Consider the following 17,099-nt stretch of genomic DNA (forward strand, 5'->3'; position numbering starts at 1 on the left):
CTTTCTGATTGGGTAGAATATTAATTTTTTTTTCAAAATAAATAATTAATCTGACCTAGTAAACAAATATACATCATTTTTAAATATATAAATCAGCCTAAACTATTGAAAACTCAGGTTTGCTTCATGTGAACATTGTCCAATTTTTTTTAATTACTTTATTATTATTATTATTATTATTTTATTTTTATTATTAATAGAAAAGGACTACTTCTCCATGTTTATACTGCCACATCAATCAGAATTTTTTTTTTGTTTAATGAGTTACTACTATTAGAAAAAAAATAAAATATATAATTAAAAGGAAATCACTTAAGTTGGCAATTTTCATGCTTTAAACTTTGAATCTCATGAATCATGATCAAGAACTGGGATAAAGACTCCATATATAAACAAATGATTAGATGAAGTCATAAAAGGAACAGGAGACATGACGGAGTGGTAAGTACTCAATCATTAAAAAAAATTTATAGCGCGTATACAAGCAAATGGTAAGATAACGTATTCTGGATAGTCTTGACACAATAACGTGTTGTAGCCGGTGATTTCAAGGCTCTTAAAAGAGCCAAGACACGCAAATTTTTAGTGTTCACATGTTCGCAACGATCCAAATTTAGTCAGCCCTAATATGAATAACGGACACTGGGTGGCGATTCAAATTTAGTCAGCCCTAATCTCACTACCAGTATTAATGAAGAAGGATTTCTCGCGGCGATCTAACTTTAATCAGCCCTAATATGGATAGCGAACACTGGGTGGTGATCCAAATTTAGTCAGCCCTAATCTCACTATCAGTATAAATGAACTATGATTCTAGCAGCGATCCAAATTTAATCAATCCTAATATGGATAGCAGACACTGAGTGGCGATCCAAGTTTAGTCAGACCTAATATGGATATCGGACGCTAGGCGGAAAATTAAACCTTATATAAACAATTGGTTATAGAAAGTTTTAAAAGGAACATGAGAGTTGACAAGTGAGAAAACAGAACAAAAGCAGATAGATGAAGTGCTGACTTTGACAACTACTAAATCTCTTCATTTAATATTCTTATGAATTTTATAACAACTTCATGGTAGGCAACTTTTTAGTTTGACATTCTTTGATTCCTTAAGACTTTTTCAAGTAAATAGATTTGATTATGAAGTTTATATATATGAAGTTCCACACTCACTAGCAAAAACCCCACAAAAACACAAAACAAAGTCTTTTTACAACTTCAAAAAAAAAATGGAAGGACAAACAGGACAACAAGAGGAGTTATTTGTAGAAATTGATCAAAAAACAGATGATCAAACATATAGCGATGGTGAAGCAGCATCATGTACAACAGATGGTAACGAAATAGTTAATGTTATTGTCACGTCTGATCCGATCTTGCAAGGAGAATCTATGCCAAGAAGGTATACATACTCGTGGAGAAGGCGAATACAGAAAGTTTTACCTCTATTGAAGACGGATGAATACAACAGACACGAGTATGATCCGAAAGTAGTTTCATTAGGACCTTACCATCATGGTAAGACAGAGCTACAGCTAGCAGAGGATTTCAAGCATATAGCCCTTGAAATGTTTGTATCGGGTAGCAGCAGAGACGTAGCTTATTTCTATAACAAGATACTTGAAGTTGTTGACAATGCAAGAAGTTGTTATGTCGATGGCTCCACGGACAAGTACAATGATCATGAATTTGCCTTAATGATGCTTCTTGATGCTTGCTTTATTATCAACCATATCGAGCTAAGCACAACGGATAGGTATAACAAACTCAGAACCACGAGGCACCATCTTGGAATGTTGGCGTTATCAACAACAGTTCGTGATATGTTTTTGCTTGAGAATCAAATCCCATTTTGGATACTGAAGCTCTTGATTAGCTTACGATATGACAAAGATGAAGGAGATGAATTGCTCGAGATGTTCTTGAATTTCACCCTTTTCGGTGAATATGAACAAGAAGGGGAAATGAGTCACAACCATGTAGAAGAGCCACTCCATCTTCTTGAAGCATTTAGAACAAGACTTGTTTCACAACAGAGTGAAGTACGGAGCTTTCACCGTACTTGCACACCTCAATGGCTAAAAAGGAAGAAAAGTATAAGCAATGAACGCGTTAACATGAAAAGCTACATTCACTCTTTTCGTTCAGTAACCGATCTTAAAGCAAAAGGTATTCAATTCAAGCCTAGCTGCACTCATTCACTCAAGGACATAAAGTTCAAATCAAGATACTTCTATGGACAGCTTGTACTTCCAACTTGGTATGTTTCTATCTACACTAAGGCGTTCTTCTTAAACATGATAGCCTACGAGATGTGTCCAAATACAGTTACTGATCGCGCTGTGACATCATACGTATACTTCATGAAATCACTAATAGAGAGTCCAAGGGATGTCAAGGAACTACGCGAAATGCAAATACTATTCAACATGCTTGGTAGCGACGAGGAAGTGGCAAGAATGTACAAAGAGATCAATACGTATGGAGTGAACAACGCGCACATTTTCTACAATGTGAAAGAAAAGATTCAAGAACACTATAATAACAAGGCGAAAACATGGATAGCAGAGCTTATACACACTTACTTTAGGAGTCCATGGACTGCTTTAGCATTACTTGCAGCTACTTTCTTGCTTTGCTTGACTTTTACACAAACTTATTTTACAATAAATCCCAATCCTAGATTATGAGAAAATATTTGTAACTATTTGAGAAATTTTGTGGTAGAGTACTAGTTTCTTATCTTGTTTGCTGTTACAAGAAAATAAAGATGCTTTTGTGATATAGATATCTCTCATAAAATTATTTTTCACGTATACTTTATAGATGTTGAACTTCGATCCTTGGATTAGTTCTTGTATTTATTTTTTCATATTTTGAACTAAAATTAAGAGGGTTAATTGGGCCGGGTCACTTCACCTTGAAGACCAAGAACCAATCGGGTTCAAAATCCACCTCGGTAATCGGAACCAGCACTATTTGTGATTTGATAGTATAGGGTTAACCAACTAGCCCAGCCCGGAATGCCCAATTGTTAAGTCTAAAATTTAAAATTATATTTCAAAATCGTTAAGTATTTAAAAAAACACTACAATATAAAAAGTTATTTTTAAATTAAAACCCGACCCTATATGGCCCAAAATTATGCGGGTTACATCAAACCCAAACCGATTGGATTCGATATCTGATCGGGTTCCATAATCAGTGAACCAGCCCGGGCCAACTCAATGCCACCCTCGGTGAAAATTTTCACTTTTTCACGGGTTCAATCAAAATAGAAGGAAAAAAACTGAAATACACGTCTTATGTTTTTTTTTTTTCAATGTCTCCTATTTCTAAAAACCTCTTAAATAATTTATTTTTCTCCCAATGTATTTAATGTATCCGAGTTACATATTAATGTATCCTAACTATATATTATGTATTCGATTTATTTTATAATGTATTCGAGCTACATATTATGTATTTGGGCTAATTTTTAATATATCCAAGCTACATATTATGTATTCAATTTATGTTATAATGTATTCGAGATACTCTTTAATGTATTCAAAAGGTATAAAGTATAAGGAATTATTATAATTAAAAAAAATAGAGATAAAATGAAATATATTTTTGCACTATGAAATTTAAGTGAATTATACAAAATAGAATATTACGATAGAAGGGCCTAAAGTTGAACTGAGAGTAGGTTCTTTTGAAATGTATTGGGCCTCATCTTGGCCCTTACTCTGGTAACAAACATTCCATTTTAATTTTTTTTTTTTATCACTTGGCTTTTTTCATCATTTAACATTGTATTATGAAACAAAATATATTTAGTAATAAATACTCAAACAATATTGATGAGTGTATATACATCTCTAATCCATAGTTATAGCTTATAGGCTGAATCCATCGGTAGCTTTCTAAAGTTGACATTAATTTTCATTTAAATTAGACTTTGTTCATCTTACACACCTCATGTTGAGTTCCGCTGTGTCATTTGACACTTTTTGATGACTTGATATATTGTGTGTGTTGCATCCATTTTGAGTGCGTGAGGGGTCTTTTTTTGTGTGGATATTTTTAATTTTTTTCCTTCTTCACTTTTTAGCCTTACCACTTATTCCACATTTCCCAATGAAAATTCATGATAAAAAACTTTACAAAATATGAAAAGATTTTTTAGAACAAGACATACATTTTTTTCAAAAAAAAATTGGAAAAATGTCATATATAATTTTCAAAATCAATTAAAAAAAACCTAAAATCTAATGATTTTTTAAAAAAAATTGGAAGAAGAATCAAGAAAATGATTGTAGAGTTGAGGAGGCAAAAGGGACGCAAGACAGATGGGCTTAGGGTGGGATGATATAAGGTGGGGTGGAGTGGTACAAACTAGGTAATTTTATTTATTTATTTTTGCTAAAAAATTAGTTATTTTTTGATACTTTATTTTAAAATTATTATTTTTACATTTAAATGTCAAATATCAGCTTTTATAGTCATCATGTCATGTTATCCGCAAGTGTGTTACACACTCTTTGTAATTTTAGCTGATTGGCAAAAAGGTGCCAAAATAACATAGCGGTCCCCTACTTGAGGTGTTTAAAATGACTACTTGAAGTGTCTAATTGAAAATTGATGTCATATTTAAGGGGTTGCCGATGGGTTCAACCTATCTTTTATATATACGATTATATACAATTTATACAATGTCAATACATTACCTAAAAGTAAATTTATGTGTATTTTTGTTTCTTTTCGCTCAGGGTGCACCAAGTTCGAAAAGAATGAGGATACAACGTAAGCATTAGTGATTGATTCTACTATTTAAAGTTGAATTTATAAGTTACTTGAAGACAATTATATCGTCAAATAGGATCATAAACAAACTATCTTAACACAAGTATTAGTTATTGTCTAGATTTGCTTTCATCAAACTCAAATAAATATTAATTAATGAGAATTATTATACCTTTTTATATTAAAATAAACTATACTCGGAGTTTACTTAAAACAATAAAGAATATTTGCTGCTCTGGACAGACTCAAATAGGGGACCTATCATAAGTACAACCACAACTTATAAGTAATCATATTTTTTTTAAAAAAATTAAAATATTAGTAATCTTATATTTAATGTTTAAAATAACTGTGTATTTGAAACTTTCTGCTATTCATTCCATGCTTAAATTCTTTTTATCATTACACTAATTAATTTCCCAAATTGTTTTTGCATGTAATGATCCTTCATGGATTGGTCCCATTTTTATTTTTTTTTAAAACTCAAATGTTGATAATCTCCAATCAGACATATGATTAGTGGAACATGTGATCTTCTAGCTAGTGACAACTCTGCATATGTGAGTTTATTTATTTTATCGAGTTTCAATCGAAATAGAGTATAACGATATATTTATAAATTATGTTAATTTTCAAGTAAAAATAATTCTGAAATGAAAATGAAGAAGTATAGAGAATCGATATTACTTTTCATTTGTATTTTGTATAATATTACTATATGTGTACTGTTTAAATAGTTAATCTCGATTTATTTGAGATCGAAGCACAATGGTTAGATAGTTTATCATTATAGCCTTTTTGTATTGAATAATTGAAAGAAGCATTAAAAAAATCAATTTAAGGGCTTTTGCAATTATGACCTTTCACATTTTTCACTAAGATATATATAATTAACATGCATGAAGAAAAGTGTTACCTTTTCTCTATCTTTCATTTGTCAAATGGAAACTTTATTATTTAAAGAACACATATAATTCCCAAAAAAGATTTAAAAAATATAAAGGCTAAAAATTCAATTATTTTGGATTATATCCTTGATTACCAAAATTGAGTCCATTAAATAACTCAAAAAGATAAATGCTACTTTCCAAAAGGTGGATAGATATTCACATGGTTTATCTATGACCCAAAAATATATGGGACTAGTGATATAGATACAAAAGCGGCTCAATTAAATTAATGGCCTAAATTTTTTTTTTTTTTTAATCTAACGATTTTAAAAAGTAAACTAACCTAAAATGTATTATAGGTAAAAATAAAACTCCATCCTCCCTTAACCTTCCCTAGAGATATTGGTTCGAAAATCTCGCTAGAAAGTGCTTTCCTCGATCTTACATGTCTCAAAACCAAACAAAAAAAAATTGAAAGCCTAAAGTTCTCTCTTTAGTGACTTGACTGCATATACAATATAATTTTTTAACGAAGGATTTTAATTGCATTCTATATCAGTGGTCTCTTCACCTCTGACCAAGTGATGATGATGAGTATTACTTGGAAGCTGAAAGTATACTGTTGGATTTGCTAGGTGAAAAAAACAAAAGAGAATATACTAAAATAGTTTTAACACATTGTGAAAATTTTCAAATTTTGGTATCATTTTTATACAGCTACCAAAAAATAATCATAAGTTGTACTACTAATTAAAACTTTATATTTCTTCCGTTTAAAAAAGAATGACCTAATTTGACTTAAAACGGAATTTAAGAAAAGAAAGAAATTTTTTTAATCTTATGGTTCTAAATCAAAGTTGTGTCAAATGTATCAAAATGCGTTTTAATCTTGTGGTCTTTTTCATATCACGTGGAAAGTTAAAATTAAAATGTTACTGAAAAAAGAAAAGGGTCATTCTTTTTTAAACAGACTAAAAAATGAAATAAAATTATTCTTTTTAAAACGAAGGGGATAATAAACAATAACAACAAGAAGTAAAATGTCGCAAATTACCCAACATGTTGCACAAAAATCTGTTCAATTAATGTTCTCTTCATGACTTAATTCTTATTAAAGATGGATAGCTTTGATAGAAAGCGTTTTATCCCTGACATTTTAAGATGAGACTTTTCGATACGAATCTAGATTTAATCAGATCCTAACACGGGTACGATTCACAGGTTAAATCAGTAAATAAATTCAAAGCAGAAAGAGACATTTGAAAAGGTCAATTCACAGTTAGGAAAATGACAGTTAGAAAATAAGGACAGAGGGCCCTTTAATAAGAAGTATATGATGTTAAAAGAGACTTCCCACAAGTCACCTCCAAAAGTAGTTAAAAATAATAGAAAGTTGAAACATCAATTCTTTTTTCCCTTTTAATAACCGCGATGTTCAAGTCAGCTTTCGCGCGCCTCAACTTATAATTCCAAGAAATATCTGTCATTGGAATCGCTTACTATTTTTGAATTTCCAAAAATAGATCAAAATAACTGGGGATATTATGTGATTTATTAGTATTCTAAATCTTAGTTTCTTTCGCGTGCCGTACCTTAGGATTCGTGCTATTGCTAGGTAACTCTGTCCATCAAGACCGAAACAAATGAGAAAAATCACCTAGTGTATTTTTTTGTCTCCGCAACTGTTGTCTAAAGGTACCTTTTTTCACTCTTCAATATATTTCATATACTCCACGGCACATGGTGTGGTTCTCAAAGCATAAGTGAGGTCAGTGTTTCTTACTGGATATAAATAGACATAAATTTGGGGAGAAAATGAAACCACATGGAACAACAAAACAACACTATTATTATTATTATTCAAGAATCACTAGCAAGACTGGTTAATTAATGTTACCAAATTTTGCATGTCCTTCAAATTGATCATTTTTAGTCACCCTTTCCTACAATTGCACTAGGTATGTGTTTTAAATTTTGTGATTACTCATATTATTAATATATGATTCCAAGATTGTAAGCTCATTTAGCCATCACATGAACAATTTTGCTGATGTAAGACAATTGTTGTTTTCTGCTGTTATAGTAGGTTAAAGAATAGACTAATGAAACCCCTCTCGTGAGATAGTTTTTGGAGTTGAGGTAGACTTAGATACCTTATAGTTTACATGGTATCAGAGTTACGTTGATCCGAGCTCCTAGTCCATGGTCTTAGAGTGGATTAGAGTCTTACATGGACTTGGGAAATCCTTCCCTCACGCTCCAATTTGCTTATATTACGCGAGATGCTAGCTGTCCTATTGAGGCAGTTTTTGTTTTTATATTGTAGCTCTGCAGCATTTTGTTGTATATGGAATAGAAATGCCTCTGAAATACTTTTCTATATCTGTTTGATTGCTGAAGGACTATTGAATGGGAAAGCGAAGAAACTGGTTTACCTTTGTCAAGAGACTTTTCATTCCTGAAACAGAATCAACAGCAGATCAAAAGGTTTGAATTTCAAGATTTCTGTTGCTTAGTAGTGTGAGTGAATCTTCGGATATCTAAACTGGAAATTTATGAAAAATATTTCAGAAACCAAAGAGATGGAGATGTTGTTTTCTGAGAAAGTTCAAGTTGAGGAAATGTCCTGCTATAACATCAGCACCTCAGCAAACGTTACCTGAGGCGAAAGGAACACCTCAGCAAACGTTAACTGAGGCGAAAGAACAGCAAAGAAAACATGCTTTTGCAGTTGCTATAGCAACGGCAGCAGCTGCTGAGGCTGCTGTAGCTGCTGCTAATGCTGCTGCTGATGTTATTCGTCTAACAGATGCTCCAAGTGAATTCAAAAGGAAACGCAAACAAGCTGCTATTAGAATCCAAAGTGCTTATCGCGCTCACCTGGTAAAACATCCTCTCTGGTAGCTCTAGTACTTTCACTCATACAATTTCACTGTGAACTTGTTGCAGAGACGCTTTTAAATGCAGAAAGATTGAAAATTAGTTAGTCATTCAAGACAAAACTTAAAGGATAGTATGGGAAAAGGTAGGCCAGTTTGGATATAGCAGGATTAAACGCCCAGTGCTCTACCAGCTGAGCTACACACCTAAAAAATGATAATCAAGTAAACAAGTATTGATACAGAAAAAAGGCCTGCCCCTTTACTCTCATCTTATTAAAGGAGCACGACTATTTATTATGAGGCTTGTACTACAGAGCAAGTGGAAGCTCCGAAGGTCACACTTTTTTTTTTTTTTTGCCTTTTGGCTGTTAATCATATTAGTCATAAGGTAGTCTATCACCTCGGTTGGAAAGAAAATCTTATTGGTTGGAAAATCCCTCTCCGCTAGTAAAACTCTTCTCTTATGGCGGCTACTAATTCTTTTTCCTTTCATCTCTCAAAAAAACTTTCCGAGATTTGGTGAAATGAACTGGTGTCTGATCTATGTCCCTGTGAAATGTTGTGCAGGCCCAGAAAGCATTAAGGGCTCTAAAGGGTGTTGTGAAGCTTCAAGCAGTGATTAGAGGTGAAATTGTGAGAGGAAGACTCATTGCCAAACTGAAGTTCATGTTGCCACTTCATCAAAAGTCAAAAACAAGAGTTAATCAAATTAGAGTCCCTACTTTTGAAGATCATCATGACAAGAAACTCATCAATAGTCCAAGGGAAATTATGAAAGCTAAAGAACTAAAGGTAAGATCAATCATTCATTCTCTTTTGTTTAATTAAGTTTCCAAACATTAGTTCAACTATACTAAATCTATAAAAGAGACCTACTAACACATCTTATTATGACTTTTATGGTTTGGAACTGTAATATGGTTTTTTGTTTTTTTGGCAGCTTAAATGCAAGAGCCTTAGCACTTGGAATTTCAACTTAGCTTCAGAACAAGACAGTGAAGCCTTGTGGTCAAGAAGAGAAGAAGCCATTGACAAAAGAGAGCATTTGATGAAATACTCGTTTTCACATCGGGTAAAGTCATTACTTGTTATACAGACACTGCAATTACACTTGTCAATGTATTATAAAATGTTGTAGCAGTTAACCTGCCTTATTTTCTAGAATACTAATCTCACATTTTATGAACGATTATTTATAATATATTTTTAGGTAAGCTGATAGTATATTGCTTCTTTTAGGAGAGAAGAAACGATCAAACTCTACAAGACTTACTAAACAGAAAGCAAAACAGAAGAAGCTACAGGATTGACCAGTTAGTAGAACTTGACGCACCAAGAAAAGCAGGGTTGTTAGAGAAATTGAGATCATTTACAGACTCAAATGTTCCTCTAACTGATATGGATGGAATGACACAGCTTCAAGTGAGAAAAATGCATAGATCAGATTGTATAGAGGACCTACATTCTCCTTCTTCACTTCCAAGAAGATCATTTTCTAATGCAAAACGAAAATCAAACGTTGATGATAACTCATTACCAAGTTCTCCTATATTTCCTACTTACATGGCAGCCACAGAATCTGCAAAGGCAAAAACAAGGTCAAACAGCACAGCGAAGCAACACCTAAGGTTACACGAGACATTGTCAGGTCAACATTCTCCTTATAACCTCAAGATTTCTTCTTGGAGATTGTCTAATGGTGAAATGTATGACAGCGCCAGAACAAGCAGAACTTCTAGCAGTTATATGTTAATATAGAAGGTGTTTTACAAGGATTGAAGAACATGAGTGTTGTACATTATTACTATCTTTGATAACGAAGTGTCCAAGCCGGTTTGCTCTCACCTCTGCTAGTTCACCGAGTGTTGTTAACTTCTACAAGTACCAGTACCAGTACTAGGTAACTCTGTTCACCAAAGATGAATGTGTACATTATCAACCTGTTTATGCAAGCAAGGGAGCGCAGAAACTCCTAGATTTGCAGCATTACTTCTGGACATGAAAACAATCAGAAAAATGGAGCTATTATTGGAGCTTCAAACTTCTTCAGTAATCTATCTACAGTTGATTGATGAAAGATTACTGGTTTTAACACTTTTTTATATAGACTTGCCACAATGTGTATATATAGTTCAAGTTTTTTTCCCTTTCCCTGTTTGTTTTCCCTTGTTTCATTTATTTATTGATTTGTAAAGTTGTTTCCATGAGACCAGGAGGTCACAGGGGTAAGATTCTGTACAATAGACCATATGGTCTCGAGCCTTCACCAGACCGCACATAGCGGGGAGCTTAGTGCACTGGGCTGTTGTTCTTTTTTTTTTTTTTTGCTTCTGAGTTGATATACTGGAGGAAGAATTGTTGTTTGATGGCCATTCACCTGGAAGCATTTCCAAGTTTGGTAATTGCATAGAGGTTTAATCTTTGCCTTCTGTATTTACATAGGTTTATTTCTTTTGATTTCTTCCTTCAAAGTTCAAACCACCTCTTTATTATTTCATGTAAAATCCTTCAAAAAAAAATGAACTTACACCAAAATTTATGTCTTACCTTTCTTACAAAACCATTGATGTTGAAACTAAGGAAAATGGATTGGACCAACCATATGTAGAAGAAATATAGCAAGTTTACTCCAACTTTCACTACTTATGTTAACACATTGAACACTTGAGAAACAAAATCCATTGGAAGCTCCTCATTTCTACAGGCTTAAAATGTCTATGGTATATCCAATGTAACAGAATAACACATGTGAGGCACACTGTTCTCCTCAACTGAGATTGACAGATTTCACATACTACAAATTTGTAAACTTTTGGAACATAACGCAATAGGCAAGATAATGACATTTGACAAGAAGTATCAACTGTAATGCTCAAATTACCAGATAAGTGAATGAGATAGTCGGAAATGTCTGATCCACGACGATAAAATCTATACCAGTAAAAGTAGCCCTCCTGTATGTTTTGAACTAATGATAACATTCAGTCCAGCAACAACTCTGCTGACCTCAAATCTAGAAGCCAAATAAAATTACTTGACCATGAGGCAGAAAGAAGATTCACAAAATTCTAGAAGGACAAAGCATTTGCTGGAATCATCACTCGCAAAGGCCAAAGTTGGAAGATTTGTATGTCCATTGTCCACCTTCAAGAGAAATTGTGTCTCCAGTATATGTGTGCCTCGCAAACAGTAGAAGAGGGAAGTCTATAAGCAGGCTATTTGGGTAGCTTGGTTTGAGGTTGCAGATGCCTGATTGAGGAAATAAACTCCCATTTGCTTCTTTTCATGAAGATGGCTTTACTTCAAAGGGACGTCGCACGATAGTGTTGCAGAAGGAGGCAACACAAATCTTGGTGTTGATTTAAACCAGAAAATGACTATCTAATCAGTTTTCTTTTCTCCGTTATTGTTCATGAATAGCTGATCTCTTAAAGTTTCAACTATCTTAGCTAAAATGTCACCATTTGAAGCTAGATAATCTTCAGCGTCCTGTCTACTATTTAAAACCTGTCCATCAATGAAGTAGCTCCCTCCTTCTTTCAGAACGACTTCATGTTCACAAGCCAATTCCAAAACCTCAGGTTCAATGCAAAAGCCTCCGCCGTACTGTATGCTCAGTTCAGCTTCTGTTGCTGCAGGAGCTAGCTTATTTTTAACCACCTTTACGCAGATCCTAAGACCAGTAATCTGGATATTTCAAGCAAACAATCATATATTCAAAAGACAATTAGCAAAGCCAGTGAAAAAAACAACATGAAACTCATCTAGGACCAGTCCATCTGAAATGAAGGGAATAAGCAAAACAAAGAAAAGCAGGTGAATATAAGGATTAACATAGCAGACATGACTCCAGATGATTCATACTACAGAATAGCAGAAGAAGCCCAAGCTCTTCCATTTTGCTAGAGGGAGTAGCACAGTAATAGTAAGTCCACACAATTTAAGCAAAACTGTAAACCAATGTTACTTGATCACAGACTGAGAAGTCTTTCAATTGTGAATCCACACAATTTAAGCAGAACTGTGAACCAATGTAACTTGATCACAGACTGAGAAGTCTTCCAATCTGAAATCAGTACGCTCTGACTCAGTAAATGAGTTAAACTGCAGATCAATAGCTCATACTCGTGTATATTAATTAGTTCCTATTCAATGAACATCTCAAATATCCAAAATGAGGTAGTTCTTATATTCTCTTCAACAAATAGCACATCTGTTTCCATAGAGCAACTTAAATGACTTTGAGTTTTTTTACCTAGAACACTTCACTTGTTTATTTGGACAAATATTTGTGGCAAATTAAAGAAGTCAGTTGAGGAATATCATATTCTCCTTCTCATGTTCCAAAGAAAGAGAACAGAGTGACAGATTCAGAATAATTCATACAACCTTCTGAAAGAATCGTGACCTCAAGAATCTAGGTTGTAACATCTAAGAAACAAAGTAAACAATTTTTAGTATAAGGAAGCCCATTTGGGATTATTATCATTATAGGTTAATAAAAATATATTTCTGAAGGTGCGAGTCAATGAGTCAGAAACATGCAATATGTACCTTATGCCTGGTCTTAAGCAATTGTTTTCTGATCGTTCTAAGCCGTATGGCAGCATAAAAAGGCAAAGCATTTCCACCACAAGTTACTTCATCCATACACCCGGAGCCTCGAACTAATCCTTTGTTAGATCTTCTTACCTAAATAGAGGGCAGATCAGTATGCCAAGCTGTTACAGAAAGCAAATAGCAATGAAAAATGTGTTCTAGTAACCAGATCAGACCTGATTAATGAAAATAATTAGTGTGCTAGAGTTGCCTAACGAATAATGAATTTTACGTAGTGCTTGTGTCATAATCTTTGATTGCAAGCCTTTAGGAGAGTCACATAACGTAGCATCAATCTCAAGTTGGGGAACAAGAGCTGCCACCTGTTAATAGAAAAGAAATTAAAACCCTTCAGAGGCAAAGATGGTTGATCATTTACTAGGAAAATTGGAGCAAAAGAATCAACCTTGAATTATAAAGGAAAGCACTTACACTATCAACCACGATTACATCCATGGATCCACTTTTTGTCAGGGTATTAACAATACTCAGCAAATTCTCAGCAGAATCTGGCTGCGAAATAAGGAGATTTTCTACATTTACCCCTATTGCTTCGGCAAGAGAGGGGTTCATTCCATTTTCGACATCCAGATATGCACAATAACCTATCAGTACAAAAGAAATAGGATGAGAGGAAACAAATTTGAAAATTATAGAGGATGGAAATACTGAAATGGCTATAAAGATTTCACACTGACAATTCTGGATATCATTATCTCGTGATAAACATTGAAATGTTTCCTTCTAAAAGGTAAATGATCTTTACCTTCGAAAGCTAGAATCACTTTCTTGTTCACTTTTAATTTAACTTTTTAAAGTACTCTTATTGAAAAAAAGTAATGGACTGTTCAACGCCAATCAGTACATCTGAAGATAATGATGTTTAGTATCATAACTGTCTAAAGTCTTTTTACCTGATCATACTATGGTGCATCTCGTTTCAAGGCTTTAAAGTGTGTCTTTGCCAACACTACGATTAACAATCACTTTTATGTCAAACTAAATAAAAAAATAACTCACTGTTTCCCAGTCACAATTAAAGAACAAGATCAGCATAAATCTTCTTTTGAGAGTTTCCCGAGATTTAAAACAAACTTAGAAGCACTTAATCCATTTCTAAGCCAATCAAATATGCTCATTATATAAACACAAAAAAGTTACAGCCATGATAATTATGAAAAAGACAAAAAGTTAGGAGAGTATTCAACTGGCAAGGATAAACTTTTTGTTCATTATATCAATAGGTGCCGTTTAAAATAAACAAAGGCATAAAATATGTAAATATCTATAAAGCATCACGTTTATAGTAAGAGCTCAGTATATTTTTCACCTCCAAGCTTTTGAGCCTCTCTAATTACATGAAGGGCAAGTGTTGTCTTCCCAGATGCTTCTTGTCCGTAAATTTCAACAATTCTTCCCTTTAGAAGGAAATTCAAATGAACTGCAACTGTTAATACCAGCAATATTCTTAAGACGAGAATAGTATCAGTAATTTGATTCAGAGAAGCACTGGACACTAAAATCATTATACAGATTAATACAAACTCAAAACACATAAAGAAGTACTCTGATACAGAGAAGCAACAAGCACTCAAATCATAAATTTTATAACTAGACATCTCATGAAACGACCATGGCACCTGAGGACTTCCACCCTAACCCAAAGGAGGAACAATGTTACAAATTGCACTTTGATAAAGCATAGAATCGGCTATTATCCAATGACATATCCATTTAGTGAACCCTCACCGAAGAAAAGAAGGAAAAGCTAGGCACGTAATTATACTCAGAAATTATGCAATTTTAAACCTTTAAAAGAACACTTTTAAATTCGATGCAAACCTTAAAAAAGTCGGTTGAGAACAGCAGCTGATTTACAAATCAAATCCAGGTATAAGTTAAGATAACTAAAGACTATACTTTCCTGATCCTCCTCCTTCCCTTTTCCCCTCAAAAGAAATGACCCCAACTTCTAATAAGGGGAAAATGCAAACCCTAATCAACAATCTTATTTCAAGAGATCTACGTCCATGGCCCTTTGAACATACAGTATATCAGCTATTACTGTTTTCGATTACAAAATTTAGGCAACAGCACGTCAGAACCACATGATGACCACATTTTTACAACTGGCGTCAATGACAAATTTATGTTTGGAATAAAAACGTAATCACTTTATATAAAATCACCTTAGGTAATCCTCCAAGCCCAAGTGCTAGATCAAGCCTCAATGAGCCCGTAGGTATTACAGGAGTACGTCTAGCACCAAAGAAGCGCTGCAAGGACAACCTTGATTCTTTGCAAAAATCGCCTTCAAGCTGCGAGAGGGCCGAATGCAGTGCACTGGCTTTCTCTGATGTTTTGGTGTCATCTTGGATTTCGTCAAGTTCACCTTCTGAAGATTTCATTAGATAACATGGTTGGAGTTATTCTAGCAAAAGACACTGAATGCTCCAGGAGTATGATAAAGGATGAAACTACAAGGAAAGCTCAAGCAGTTTAACACCAATAGGTTGCTCCCACTAACAACTGTATGTTGGAGACAAGCTACTGGATTTCTGACAAATAACTGAGCATTATTATACATATATTCACTAATTGAGAAGGTAATCTCGCCTATCTTCCTATTTGTCCAATTTTCTGCCAATTGTTTTTTGCTTTGCAAGTATATGGATATCTTTACCTCAACAAAACATTATGTTCGATACTTCGTTTAAACATATAGAATAATTCCACATACTAGAAGATGCAAAATATATTCCACGAAGGAAAGTTGTGCCTATGTGAGCTAGCTACATCACTGAGAATGAGTTATCATCCTAAAAAAGCTATCAACTACACATCAACATGTTCAATATTCTTGGAAAAACTGATTAATTCCTTCTCCCCAATACTGATATATCAAGGGTTGATGTCTACGCGTGAACCTCTTTTAATCTTTGACTAATCAGGAAACAAGATACTTCTACGGTGCCGTTCTTCTATTAAAACTCTCTAGCCCACATTATTCACCCTCTTTCCCCCTTTCTCAGTCAGAGTTACTTGGATGACATTGAATAATCGAAGAAAACCTCACATTGTTGAGAATACAATTAAATAACAGAAGTGTGCTCTCTCTAACAACTAAAGCTTATAGATGAGATGGTCACACACTTAACACATATGGAGATTATGCATAGAATGCCAAGAAGGGGACTCAAGGAGAAAACCTAAAATATTCTAGCCTGGCAACAAGGTACAGCACAATTCAGCCATCACAGAGTTTGGAAAACAAGATAAAGATGGTATATCACAGAAGCACCAAACAGTTAACAACTTGCAAACAAGTACTCATACCAACCCTTATATCCCCACCCCCCCAAAAAAATGAACTTTTTATTACAAAAACAAAAAAAGATTAGAACTTTACAATCATAAGAAAAAACCTAAACAAGTAAAGATAGTTTTTTATTACCTGCTGAAGATGCATAAGCACTAAGCATCCTTCTCCAAACCATTCCATTCTGATAGTAACAGTTAACCCCAAAAAATCAAAAAAAAAAAAACACATAATTAGCCAAAACTAAGAACACTACACTTAGGAATGAATTCTTAGTCAAAAACAATAAACCCCATAACTCCAAAAAAGTATACCTTTTTACTTATATATATGTAAAGAGAGTAAAAATTACCTCCGGTTTGAAGGAAGATAAGGGGAAAACAGAAAGGCAACGAGAGGAAGAGGAAATGAAACGAAGAAATTGAAGCACCATTGTTTTTTCACTAGGGCATCTGTGCCACTCCAACTTTGGAGCTTTTAGCAGCTGTATTATAGTCTTGCCATTAATCTACAAACAGAGCTTTTCATTTTTCTTTTAATCTTTTTCAAGAAAGATAAGGGGCAAAATAAAAAGAAAAATCTTTTCTTTTTTAGTAATTAACAAAGTGGTAAGTATAT

The 17,099-nt window shown here is 33.8% G+C and overlaps 3 protein-coding genes across 5 annotated transcripts; 2 read left to right on the top strand and 1 right to left on the bottom strand.

Moving 5' to 3' along the window:
• The first annotated feature begins 446 nt into the window (after positions 1-446).
• On the top strand, positions 447-2,805 carry LOC101253145 (uncharacterized protein DUF247). The gene has a single exon (XM_004249688.4). It carries the CDS (start codon positions 1,233-1,235, stop codon positions 2,691-2,693), a length of 1,461 nt encoding a protein of 486 aa, XP_004249736.1. The 5' UTR covers positions 447-1,232; the 3' UTR covers positions 2,694-2,805.
• Positions 2,806-7,502: 4,697 nt separating this feature from the next.
• Positions 7,503-11,000, top strand: SUN (putative calmodulin binding protein SUN). Of its 3 annotated transcripts, none has more exon segments than NM_001246864.2 (6): positions 7,503-7,639; positions 8,082-8,168; positions 8,253-8,564; positions 9,131-9,355; positions 9,504-9,635; positions 9,803-10,975. In NM_001246864.2, coding segments are annotated over 5 exon segments (1,266 nt in total). In that variant the 5' UTR covers positions 7,503-7,639; positions 8,082-8,090; the 3' UTR covers positions 10,322-10,975.
• A 408-nt stretch (positions 11,001-11,408) lies between these two features.
• LOC101263651 (DNA repair protein recA homolog 2, mitochondrial) lies at positions 11,409-17,013 on the bottom strand. Its single transcript, NM_001320376.1, has 8 exons — positions 16,834-17,013; positions 16,617-16,665; positions 15,352-15,557; positions 14,493-14,580; positions 13,595-13,767; positions 13,339-13,485; positions 13,118-13,255; positions 11,409-12,250 (listed from the first exon to the last, which is right to left on the bottom strand). Exons 1-8 carry the CDS (start codon positions 16,912-16,914, stop codon positions 11,945-11,947), a joined length of 1,188 nt encoding a protein of 395 aa, NP_001307305.1. The 5' UTR covers positions 16,915-17,013; the 3' UTR covers positions 11,409-11,944.
• Between the last annotated feature and the right edge of the window lie 86 nt (positions 17,014-17,099).

The sequence above is a fragment of the Solanum lycopersicum genome, chromosome 10 (genome assembly GCF_036512215.1).
Source record: "Solanum lycopersicum chromosome 10, SLM_r2.1".
NCBI classification, from domain to species: domain Eukaryota; kingdom Viridiplantae; phylum Streptophyta; class Magnoliopsida; order Solanales; family Solanaceae; genus Solanum; species Solanum lycopersicum.

Coding starts and splice junctions, on each gene's coding strand:
- LOC101253145 (XM_004249688.4), top strand. CDS start 1,233: ATGGAAGGACAAACAGGACAACAAGAGGAGTTATTTGTAGAAATTGAT.
- SUN (XM_019215824.3), top strand. CDS start 8,091: ATGGGAAAGCGAAGAAACTGGTTTACCTTTGTCAAGAGACTTTTCATT. Junction 8,565..9,130: donor GTGCTTATCGCGCTCACCTG/GTAAAACATCCT, acceptor AATGTTGTGCAG/GCCCAGAAAGCATTAAGGGC. Junction 9,356..9,503: donor TGAAAGCTAAAGAACTAAAG/GTAAGATCAATC, acceptor TTTTTTTGGCAG/CTTAAATGCAAGAGCCTTAG.
- LOC101263651 (NM_001320376.1), bottom strand. CDS start 16,914: ATGGTGCTTCAATTTCTTCGTTTCATTTCCTCTTCCTCTCGTTGCCTT. Junction 13,486..13,594: donor ATGTAATCGTGGTTGATAGT/GTAAGTGCTTTC, acceptor TTCTATTAACAG/GTGGCAGCTCTTGTTCCCCA. Junction 12,251..13,117: donor TGCTTAAGACCAGGCATAAG/GTACATATTGCA, acceptor TGAAATATCCAG/ATTACTGGTCTTAGGATCTG.